General features: G+C 34.4%; 1 protein-coding gene and 1 long non-coding RNA gene across 5 annotated transcripts in view; one reads left to right on the top strand and one right to left on the bottom strand.

Annotated features, from left to right (window-relative positions):
- COL24A1 (collagen type XXIV alpha 1 chain) overlaps positions 1–12729 on the top strand; it is a 387744-nt gene that overhangs the window by 52947 nt on the left and 322068 nt on the right. For all 4 annotated transcript variants that reach the window (XM_025417772.3, XM_025417773.3, XM_025417774.3 and 1 more), the window contains exons 7-8: positions 2086–2139; positions 5291–5344. In XM_025417772.3, coding sequence (XP_025273557.3) covers positions 2086–2139; positions 5291–5344 — 108 coding nt within the window. The remainder of the gene's footprint in view (positions 1–2085; positions 2140–5290; positions 5345–12729) is intronic.
- Positions 11741–12729, bottom strand: part of LOC112640952 (uncharacterized) — a 32586-nt gene continuing 31597 nt past the window's right edge. Inside the window, exon 8 of the long non-coding RNA XR_003124371.3 lies at positions 11741–12030. This is a non-coding gene — a long non-coding RNA (uncharacterized LOC112640952). The remainder of the gene's footprint in view (positions 12031–12729) is intronic.

Below are 12729 nucleotides of genomic sequence, written 5' to 3' on the forward strand. Positions count from 1 at the left end.
AGGCAGCTTCCTTTTCCTCTTACACTCAAAAGGATGTATAGTTCCTTTAACAAAGTCATGTAGAAGTAAGTAGAAGTCAATATGAAAGCCAAAGTCAATTATTAATTTATAAGCATTTATTTTTAATTCCAAAGGGGATTTGAAAAGCCAATCAAGTATGACTAAAAGTGTGTCAGGACTCATAGAATTAATACTAAGTAAAACATTTTGGGAGCATTCTTTAACGCAGAGAAATATGCCCTATTTCTCTGACATTTTATGTAAAGTTGGCATGTTCAATAATCTCAGCTCATGCATTTTATACTATGGAGGATCCTAATCCACAAGTGGCCAGGTTAAGAGCATTTCCTTCATGTTGACTTGAATTATGGTCGTAGAACAAGTTGATCAATTAACTCAAGCACATTTGTGTGGGAATAAAAGAGATTTGGTACTATTTCTTTAAATATGTTGCCCAGATGCATAAAGCTTATGAATAAGAAAAAGCTCTCTGTCTTTCAACCTGATTTTTATTGATGAATTGATTACTTTTACCACGTTCTCAGTTTTTTTTTTTTAAGTAAGGATGAAATGTTAGATTAGTTGTTAATAATAAAGTAGATAATAGAAAATTCAGATAGAATTTAAAAAAGAATTTTTAATCTGATATTTATAAGTAAAAAAATAGCCAGAAAGAATTTTATTATATTTAAAATTCTCAAGAGCTATGGTTTCTTAAGTTCTTTTAAAATTCTTTGTAAATATGGCCTCAAATCAATTGGCTAGATTTTATAATAAAAGACTGAAATACAAAAACCAATAAATAAGATTTTTATTTAATAGGCATTGTGATATAAAAAAGAAAATTGACATGGTTTGTCATTACTTTTCAAAGCAATTTTAATCAAGTCATTTAACCCCTCTGGACCTCATTGCTTCTTTATCTATAAAATATGTCTTACTGGATAAACTCTAATATCTCTTACAATTTCTAACTATATTACCCTTTTTCTTTTTGGATAATGGATTGAGTTTGTAAATATTGAGATATTGCTAACGCTGTTTCTCAGGTCCCATAATTTTGTTATCAGTGGTCTAAAATTGTAGCCTTACTGATAGAAGTGGCGATAGCTATGTAAGGGAAGAGATCAACCTGGAAAATAACATTCTCTTAAAAATTTCTTTTGACTCAAGAATATAGACCTTTTTGCCAGTGAATATTTATTTCTAATTTGTAAAATGGAAAGACTTGCTGGCGAACATGAAGGACTTTTCTTGTGGTTCTCCTTTCTTCAGTTTGAGTGGTATTTGAAAGCATCCTTGAATTTGTGAAAGAAAACATGACTATTGCTCATAGAATAAAAATAGCATTTAGAACTCTCTAGGAATGGAAATTATTACTAGTTGAGAATGGTAATGAAGTCATAATTGGAATTATAAAGACGCTCAATTGTGGCCTCTTAATTTTATGAGATGGGAAATAGAAAAAGAGATACTTTGCCAGTATGCAAAATAAGAAAGATTAATATTGTGCAAAAAAAATTTGATTGAAACCTAATGTCATATTTCTCTTGAAAAGTAAAATATAAGATTCCCAGAGCGTGAGAAGTATCTATTTTTATGTCTATTTTGGCAATTAGAGGTATTTTTTGATTTATTTTTTTCTTTATTACAAAAGTAATACATGTACATTGCAAGATTTTGGAAAATATTTGAACTTGGAATGATATAAAAGTTTAAGAATTATAAGCAGATTTCTTTTACTAAAAGTAACTGGTTTTCCAGTGCTAAAAATAGGAATTATAACTGAATACGTCATAAAAATGGATAGGTTAATGGAGCCTTTATATCGGTCCCTTAAGGAAAGACGTCTCAGTGGTAGCATAACTTTGTTAGATTTTAAAAATCATCTATGTCTGACATTTTAAAATAAGGCTAGAATATATGTTAAAAAAGCAAATAATAAATGCCCATTTCAATATAAAATAATTTTATTGAATACCATATGATACATATGTATCAACTGATGATGCATTCAACTGAAGAAGTGTCATATACTGTATGTAATTTATGCTTCACCTAGTGTTTTATAATTGTTTTATCTAGGGCCCCAAAGGAGATCCAGGATTTTCCCCTGGTCAAGCTGTTCCTGGAGAAAAGGTAATTAGTTGCCCATGGAATAAAATTATGGTGATATACTTCAAACATTAAAAATTCATTTTTACCTTTTTAAAATACGTATTTTACTTGGTATCAGACAGAGAAGACAGAGAATTAAGGTATTAGAGAAGCTAGAGAACTTTAATGAAGGAAGAAATATTTGAAAAATAAATTCTATCATCAGCTTAACTCATCAATTAAAATTTTAACATTAATTTATTGGGTGTCTACTGTGGACTACCATTGTGCTACCTGCCAGGTAGGGATGGGGTGGGGGTGGGGGCACAAAAGATTAGAGCAGGATGTGGCCCTAATCTCAAAAATTTTCTGTTAAAAGGCATACATACAATAATACATAAATTCCAATGTCATTTTGCACTTCTTTAGACTAGTTCCACATACTTTATCTTTTTTAAGTCCCACAGTAACTTGAGAGAAGTAGTCATCATTATCTTGTTTTCCAGTTAAGAAAACAGAATTCACAGAATTTAAATGACTCATGGATAGTAAGTGGCTGGGTTAATGATATATTTGACTTTTAGCCTAGTATGCATTTCATTTTATCATAATACTGTCAAACATACACATTCAGGTAAAAAGAAACTGACATTTTAAAGTAAAGCTAGCAGCAAAATCTTTGTTGGGAGGAAGATACCGTTTTCTAGTGAGGATGAATACAAATGGAGTCTTTAGGAACACCTCTGGGAAGCTCTATTTAGATGAATACTTAACGAATGTGATACAATTATAGGATGTTTTTGTTTGTATGATACACATTCACTAACTTTTAAAATACCTGAATAATTTTGGTGGTTCCTGGATTGAAATCTCATTCTTTAACTGGCTTATAGGAACTCTTGTAAACTTAAAACAAATGAACAAAAAACCCACACTGTATTATTGAACTTTGCAGGTATTATACCAACAAGTAAATCCTCAAAAAATTTTTAATCTTGAATCTTGAGAATTTTATTCCTATGATGGAACTGAGTTCACTGAATATAAATAATTTAGAAAAATAATGGAAATTTATTATTAGAAACATATTTTCATTGGTCCCTTAGTTATTGCAAGGAAAAATATCCTGCAATCTGAGAAACAAAATGCCATCTTTTAATATATCTAAATATAGGACATTTGACTTCTTACTTAAAATTTAGAAGTTAGAGGTCGATTCTGTTTTGGTGACTGCTTTAAATAACCCCCACTCCCCAAATTAAGCATTTACATTTATATCAAATGCTTGGTTTTATCTTTACTTGTGGCTTCCTTGTACAAAATACAGGGTGGTTCAGTATGTGTACAGTATCTGTATAAAATATAGGATGGCTCAGCATTGGAATTGAGGCTTGGAAGTATGTCAGTCTTTTTTCATTTTTTGAGTTGCTCATATACTAATTGTGGTTAATGCTGTATAGGAGTAATGTAGTAAGACACAGGATTTAATAATATGTTGCCGTTGAGATTTAAGTGAAATCCAACTTTTAAAATTGAGAGATGTATTTCTAAAATGGTAAAATTTAAAAACATTTCTTACATATTATATTTATATTAAATTGGATTCAAGTACACTGAGGAGGCAGGATCCTTTATACACATACATTGTGAATACAAATAAAATATGAACATTATATTGATAAGTAGAGGGGATTGGAGAACAATTTGTGTTTGTTAATCACTTAGCGATTTTGACAATAAATATATGGTCAGTGATGAAACAAAAGAAGTGCATGAGCTAGTCCTTCAGCATGGAACATCCACTAAAGAACATCTCTCATAGAGTATATTTAAGTGTTTAAGCCCTTTTGGGATCTCAGTGGCACACAAAGGTAGCTTTTAAATAGTGCTTTTCCTTTTTCCTTTCCTATAGGACAAGTGAAATATTATCTTATTTTTCAGGCGGAGGAACTTGGAAGGGAAACCAAGTGACCCACCCAGCAGCCTCCAATAGCCTGTTTCCTAGTGCAGCTTTCTTTTCCCTCTATCAGAATCATAAATGTAAAAAACAAAATTATCTGTATAAACTGGTCAATCATCACAAATGGAAGCTATGTTAATAAGATGTCAAAAAGTATTAAAATGAAATTAGTACAGATGGAAAGGTATTCAACTGATAATCATCAGAAACAATCTTTCCTATTCTGATTGTTTAATTTGATGACATATTAAAGTACCCAGTGCACTAAATATTAAACACAACACAGTCACTTAGGAGTTATTTAGGATTATTACCTGAGTACCCTTTTTTGTTTCACAACGTTGTTTCTTGATGCACAATATATTTGTTGCAACAGAAAGATGGAGAGGAAGGGAAATAAAGAAAAACTGCTTGGAGCAAAGTGGAGCCTCAAGATTATCTTCCCGTTCCTTGTTGTTGTTTTCTTCTTGTCAATTCACACTGCCTCCTCTGTGCCTCTCACTGTCATTTCTATCAGCCACTCTCTCCCCTTACATGAGTATACTTTCTCTCTCCTACCCCCAAATGGGCTCAAAGGCTGTCATCAAAGCTTGTGGGGGCGAGAGGGGTGCGAGGTCAGGAGGAAAGATGGCCCTAACAGGTGAAATCCCATCTGCAGGCTACAAACACACATCCTCCCAAAACATTTTCTCAGCGTTTACTCCCCAGTGGTACAGTGCCCAGTACCAGTGCAGCCCCAAAGGAGAGCTGTCCCCTTTCTCTGGTGTGCCACATGAACCCAGCTCTGCTCCCCACAGCCCTGCCTCCTGAGGTTCCTCATGGGAGTCTGTGGGAGTCCTGCCAGGAAGCAGCCCAAGCTCTCTCCCCAGCTGCTGCACAAAGTACTTGTAGAAATTTTAAGTAAACTTTAGATTTTTAAAACACAGCGAACCTTGAAACATCAGGAATTCAAGGGGTAAAGGCATTCCTAGAGAAAAGAACGTCCATAAAAAAAGGAGTAGGGGCATGGAGGTAGGGAAGTACAGTGCGATTCAGCATGGGAAGGCAGAAATGCCAGGAGCCTCAGAAAAAGTCTCAAAAGGACTCAGAAATGAGGTGGAACTGGGAACAGATTTCAAAGATCAGATATAAATGCAGTAAGATTTTGATGTCCAAGGTGAAATCCTGCAGCAAGGGAATTCTAATTTTCACTTCCCTTGCATAACATTAAACTTCTGTTTCTTTTGTTCTTAGGGCAATCAAGGCCTTTCTGGATTAATGGGGCCCCCTGGTATGCAAGGTGATAAGGTAAGAGGTAGTTTTATTTTCACATAATTGGATGTCATCTGTGTCTGGAAGCTCTTGAACTCTTAAAATCTCATTTTGAAGTTGTGCCCAAAGTCAGTGTTTTAAAATCCTTTTCTCAGCGAAAGGAATTAGGATGCTGTCCTAATCCAGGAAAGTGGTGCCCACAATAGGCAGTGCCTTATGAAAAATAAATCCCTTCAGTTAATGATGGGAACAAAATTTATGTGGAGAAAGAAGGCAAAGTCACTGATAGAGTGTTTTTATCTTCCTCCTCTTTCTCCTTTTTAAAAAATATTAGGGCTGTAACCTACTTCTGAAACTCTAAAGTCACTTTTTAATTTTTATTTGTAAAGTGAAATATATCTGGTTGTAGATAATACTTTTGGCCTTTTTTTTAAGATTCTTATTTTCTTAGGAAGTAATAATCTCTGCCATGATGTATATGAATATGAGGCCTGAAGAGTAGGATAGAAGTTAGAATTGGGGATAACTGGTAAAAAACAGTGGTGGTAAGTATATGACTAGGCTTTTTCTGAGGTAAAAAGAAATATTAACATACCTGCTAGAATTATTTTTATATAAAATATATTGTGTAGTTTCCTGCTTCTCTTCCATGATTCTGTTTTTTCCCCTAAACACTGAATTGTTGACTATTCAGGGGAAAAGGAGGATACAAAATATCTTTCAAAGTATTAAGGGCCCCAAATTGTTGAAGGGTAGTATTTGACTTGATAAGATTATCTAAATATATAGAGGAATGAACTGTGTTGATGTCTTTGTCATATTCCTTTGCTCTTGGGAGATTGGAAATGGTACTTAGGCTTTGGTTACTTGGTTCAAATCCCATCTGCCATTTTCTAGGTCCCAGTGACTTTGGGTAGGATGCTTAACCTCTCTACCTTCCAGTTGCCTCATTTGTAAAATGTGAAGCTAATACTACCCACTTCATAGGGAGTTTTGGGGAAGAAAAAATGAGAGAATCCATGGAATAGAATACAGTGTCAGACAAATAACAAGCCCTAATAACTGTTAGCCATCAGCTCTTTATCTGGTTTTGGAAACATGAACTTGTTTGCTTTTCTTCATAACTCTTGCTAAAGGGCTGAATTTTAAAATGATGAAAAAAATTTTGTTCTCATGGAGTGTTTTTTCTCCATGAATATACTACCATTATTATTATTATTTTTTTTATACTACCATTATTTTTATGGCCTTCAGACTAATCTTCATCCTAGAGAGTGCTTATAATCTTATCACTTCTTGAGGTTGTTCGTTTTTTCCATGGAGATAGGAAACTGCAGAGTGATCATTTCTAACAGAATTGGTCTTGATTACCAGTCATAAATCTGTTTGATTAATGCTTCTTAGTATACCTCTGACCACTAAGTATATCTCTGAAGAACTATACTGAGGAATAGCATCAAACAGATAATCTCATGGAAATTATCTTAATTATTTTGTTTGATATTACATATATTACAGTTATTTTATCCTAAAGAATGATACTACATATGACAGAAGAACTAATCATTACTTTCTGAGGTTAAATGATGCCTATGGCTCATGAAATTAGCAATCCAGGAAAGGGAATTTAGTAGTTTGAGCGGTTATTGTATAAAGGAGTATATAAAGAAATATCTATAAATTTAAAAAGGCTAATTTTAACCATTACAGCAGATTATCATTTTAACTTTGAAATTGTGCTTATTTAAAGCAGAAGGTGGGGCAGCCTGGGTGGCTCAGCGGTTTGGCGCCTGCCTTTGGCTTGGGGCATGATCCCGGATCGAGTCCCTCATCGGGTTCCCTGCATGGAGCCTGCTTCTCTCTCTGCCTGTGTTTCTGCCTCTCTCTCTTTCTCTCTGTGTCTGTCATGAATAAATAAATAAAATCTTAAAAAAAAAATAAAGCAGAAGGTGTTAGCTTCCAAAGACCTGTGCATATATATCTTGGCTTATCAGTATTTTAAGATCTTAAGATTAATAATTCTTTTTGGTCTGTATAAGTCTAGTAAAGTGAAATACGACATTCTTTTAAACAAACTGTGTTATAGATTATCTTTCACAGACTCCTTTTCCTCTTATATGATTTTTTGAACTTCTAAAATCTGCCTTTTTTTTTTTTTTGATCATATAGAAGCCAGTGATTAATTAGCAACTGTAGCTCCATTTTCTCTAGAGAGAAAGTTTAGTTTAGTTTAGAAGTATAGTTGAAAGTTTAGTATTTAGAAACAAAATTACTTTCTGGTAAATGAAGCATTGATGGTTTACTATGATTTGATTGTAGTTAGTTTAGAACAGTGTTTAAACATTTAAAATGATTTTGTAGTGTTTCTGAGAATTTTTCCTCTTGTTGAATAGAGTATGGCTATTAACAGAAACTATGTACAGATTTTTAAAAAATGACTATTGCTAGGAAAAGGATATAAAGACTCAGTCTAAACCTAAACTAATTCTCCACCTAGCAGGCTTGGGACAAATTTCTATCACACTATGTGCATGTGTCATTTTAATATGAATATACAATAGAAGTACATTCAAAATATACTTGATAGACTGTTACTGTGGTTTGTATAGAAGGGGAAAGGGCAAGACCAATTATTGGGTAAAATGTTCAGGTAAATCATGAGCTGTTTTTATGGAATTTACTAATTTTGTTTCATGTTTTGAACCACTTGAGTCACTCTGGGTTACTTCCTTGCAAACAGGATCCACATTAGGAGAACCTAGAATAATGGCTCATATTAGCTGTAACCTGGGACTCCTGTTTCTTTCATCCTTGCAGTTCTATCCATAGTGTTAGTGCTAGGTGAATTTTTTTTAAGATTTTATTTATTCATTCATGAGAGACACAGAAAGAGAGAGAGAGAGGCAGAGGCACAGGCAGAGGGAGAAGCAGGCTCCATGCAGGGAGCCCGATGTGGGACTCCATCCCGGGACTCCAGGATCATGCCCTGGCTGAAGGCAGTGCTAAACCGCTGAGGCACCCAGGGATCCCCAATGTGCTAGGTGAATTCTTAAGGTCAAGACAAGAACTTCAGTAATTCACTTTGTAACAGAAGCCTAGAGAAGTTAAGATAATTGCTTATGGTCACTCAGAATTATGACAGGATCTAGAGATGAAACTTACTGCTACTGAATCCACTGTGCTTTTAACTATTCTTTGCATATTATGAGAGATGAACAAGGTACTTGGGTTTTGATTAATATGAAATTTATTACATCTTTTTTATATATTATACTATTTTGTGAAGTATCATTATACCTATTATACTAATATTAATAGTAGCTATTTTATTATGTGCAATATTCCAATTGCTTTGATGAGCTCTGTGTCTTTTCATTTTCAAAACAACTCATTGTGGGGCACCAGGGAGGCTCATTCGGTTGAAGGTTCAACTCTTGGTTTCAACCCAAGTCATAGTCTCAAGGTTGTGAGATTGAGCGCTATGTCAGGTTCCTCTCTTAGTGTGGAGTCTGCTTGTGATTTTCTGCCTCTCTGCTCCTCCCCCTAACTCATGTGCACTCATGCTCTCTCTCAAATAAATAAATAAATAAATAAATAAATAAATAAAATCTTAAAAAAACCTCATTGAGACAAACAATATGTTTAGTATATCATAAATAAGTTAATTGAATTATAAGAGGGTTAAATCTCTTACCCAAGGCAACACATTTATTAATTGGCTGAGTTAGGACTCAAATTCAGGCCTGTTTGACATATGACTGTTCTTAATAACTTCAAATATTGCTTCCTCATTAATTAATTAGTTAAGCCAGTGTTTGTTAGATATGTATTTTAGTCTTCTTACTGTCCTAGGCATATATGTAAGAGGAAGTAAAATTTTGTTTTTTATGAAAGCCAAGGGAACAGATATAGTTTTGGATGACAGATAATAATGACTTCATTATTCCTTTTTGTTGGAACTATCTGGAAATATTAAAATTCTTTTAATATAAGCCATACTCAAGTAATCTTGAAAATGGCTGCAAGAAAGTCATGTGGAAAACACTGACAGCTCATGAAAACTGTTGAGATAAACAGAAGGTTGAAGTTAAAAACTTTCTGAAAACTAGAAGTAATATTGAGAGAAATAATGAAGCAAATAAATCAGTAGCAATGTTTTTTTTCACCCATAGATTTTTCAGTTTACTTCTTTCTCTTCCTCTTTTTTATCTGTCTCCTCCCTCCCCCCCTTTTTTTAAAACCAGTATTAACATCTTAACAAGCACTGTGTTTCCCTAGGTTGGCTGGTGCATTGCCTCAATTTAGCCACCTTCATGTACTTTTATTTTCCTAGGAACTAAAGTGTATTTTTACTTCCCACTAAGTGTCTAATTTGTGCCAAAGGCAGATAAGTTGGATCCAGAGTGCATGCTGTGTTGGATGGAGGACAAGAGTCATAATTCTGAGCTTGGACTCCAGATGGATTTTTAAATTGTTTTTTAATATAGCCAATCAGTTGCTATATTAAAATTGGAAATCTGCTATTTAAAATTGTAAGAACATTAACAGTGATTTCAATTGGAGCAGTTTTTCTCAGATCAAGAGGATAAAAGCCAGATGGGAGCAGTTAAGCACATCTTAGCATATAGGCATATAACTCACAGCAATTGTGAAATATCATGCATACATTTTAATACAGGTTTTTATGCATAATGTATGGCAGCATTTTTCTGAATATCAAAAATACTAACTACTATGGTTATAGCAATAATTTACAGTCAATTGAATTCATATTCTGTTTTAATGGAATTATTTAAAATATTTTTAAAAATCTCCATTACATATGAAGTACACAGTAAATATCTTTATAAAGTTGGAAAGGAAAAAAGCAGTGAAAGTATTAAGGGGAATGCACTGGGGTTTATTAGTTACTCACAACTATACAGTTCTTCATAATCTATTTAAAGCAAGGACAATACCAACGAACTACAATACTGAGTGTCCATGAGAACGATAATAAAAAATCAGGATTGCCAAAAAGATCTGTGTCTGAAGAGAGAATTAGGGAGAATTCTACTGTTTTACAGAATTATCTCTATAGATTATTTTCTCACTTGCCCACTATCCTGGTAAAAATCTGGAAAGCTACACTTTACATTGGGTTGGTATCCAGTCCAAGCCTAGTAGTGAAAGTCTAATACAGATGTTGCTGCATAGGGGCTGTGTTGTCATCACTGTTGCCTTCTCCTCTGCAATCCTCTGTTCCCACTAATGGTAAGGCACACAGAGAGCAAGGCCATGCAGTACTGAACTCCCACAGACAAACCAGGGTTTGCCAGTGGTATAATTTGCGGGACTTTGAAAATTTTCCTGTGTCCAAAGATATTTTCCTCTGTCTAGCTTTTGTGATTGACATTTTAACATTGAGGAGAAAATTTATTTGGCTAAAAGTATTTCAGGTTCCAGAAATTAAAAAAAAAAAATTCTGTGTCTTCAGAAAAAGTGTTATCTGTCATCTAGCACCATTTTGAGAATTAGTTTATCATACTCTTTTTCTCCATGAGAACTAGTGGAGAAGGACTGTTGATGGGACCAAAGTAAAAACCAAGTGCTGATTAGAAGTTAGTAGGTCAGTAGGTCATAGCAAGTAGTTTAGGACAAAGGTTGGCACAAGTCTGTTGTGTGCATGAGGGAAGTATCTCTCAAGAAGGGGAGGTGAGTAGAATAGAGAGGTTTGTGTGGCATTCATCCTGTAATTTGAGTCCCTTCCAATTCTCCATTTATCGAGGATCTGCCTTCTATTTATTTGTTTTTTTAGAAACTTAAACTTCTTGTTCTTAGGACTTAAGGAAATATATAGCCTTCCCCCAAGAAGTGCTTACATTCTCTTAGTTATTTATTTTCATCTCATTCTGATTTTTTTGTTAAGGGATTCTTTTTTTTTTTTTTTCCCCACAGTTATTTTATCACTGTTTCTCAATTTTGCTAGTTTCCTCTGGTTATTTTGGCCAAACATGGTTTTAGGTCTTTGTATTCCTCAAGGCATTATTGCTATGCATCCTGTAGTGTTTGACAAGTTTTTCATTAGAAAGTTGGATTTACCTAATCTGCAAACTAATGCTGTTACATTACAGATAAATGAAGATAAATGAAATTTAATATCACTTTCGGAAAACAGTGAAGTAGCAATGGCTAAAGAGAAATATATGAGTGACTCGGGAGTTCCTTCGTGCAAAGGACTATATTTTACACTGTGGTATCTCAGCCTAGTGTGTGGCATGCATTCTTAGTGAGTGACTGATGATTGCTGCTCTTAAGTTAAATTGACTGCGTCCTTTCACCCAGTCCTAGTGGGCCTCTTTTTCCTTAGTGTCTGCTTTTCAAATCAGTGCCCCTTCTTTCCTGTCTTGTTTTCCCTGGGTCCTCCTTTCAGTACTTCATTCCAAATTAGGCTGAGTAGACCTGGTTAACCTGTTTATTGATCTCTCAGTGATGTTACTTTTCACATGCTTATATACAAGGTTAGCCCACCTTTGCCTCAGCTTCTTGAGACAAGACAGAAGCAAAAGATCCAGGGAAATTGCCTCAAACAAAAGAGGAGTTTCATTTTGGAGATAAAAATCTGTCGCTAACTCTGGAAGGCTATAGTTGTTTTAGTCACAATTGTTTTTTGCCTTGCAATTCATTCAGGAAACCAGTGTTACGTAATAAGGTGTAGTTCCTCTCTTCAAGTAGTTAAGTGTCTAAAAAAGAAAGCACACGAATGTAAATTACAAAAGTGGATTACACTATAGCAAGGGCAAAAATGAAGATATGCAAAAGTTATTATAGGACATAGTTGAGGGTCATCTAAACTTCTGGGGGCAGGAAGTGGGAGAGTGTTTGGGGAACAGGGAAGAAGGCAACATCTGAACTGCATCTTGAGGAAGAGCAGCAGTTATCCTGATGATACTGTAATTAGTAGACGTGAGTATGCTAACACACAAATGTCAGTGTAAAGAAAGGCTCACAGGTAAGAGGCAGTTCCTGGTGCCTGGGGTTACGAAGTTTGAGGTAGGAAGATAAAGATAAAGAGATAAAGCTTGAAGGGTATTATTCAGAAGTTCATATATAAAAGAACTTGTATCATGTATCACTCATATCTATTAATTTATCAGGTAATAGAGAACTACTGGAAGGTTTTAAGGAAGGGAGTACCACAGGCAAATCATCTGTTCTCCAGTTTCTTTGGCATTTTGTGGGTTCTAGAGAGGAATTCTTCTACTTTTCTGTAATCTAAAGTCTATAGGAGGAAGTCCAAGATAGAAAGGTAGGGTGACAATACAGAAGCTGTCTTATACCACAGGGGATACTTTCTCATATGTAGGAAAAATCTTTGAGTAAATACAAGTCTTTTCCATCTAGTGAGGGAAAAATACTGCTAAAAGGAGAAAACCATTAAT

The sequence above is a fragment of the Canis lupus genome, chromosome 6, assembly GCF_003254725.2.
Source record: "Canis lupus dingo isolate Sandy chromosome 6, ASM325472v2, whole genome shotgun sequence".
Lineage (NCBI taxonomy): Eukaryota > Metazoa > Chordata > Mammalia > Carnivora > Canidae > Canis > Canis lupus.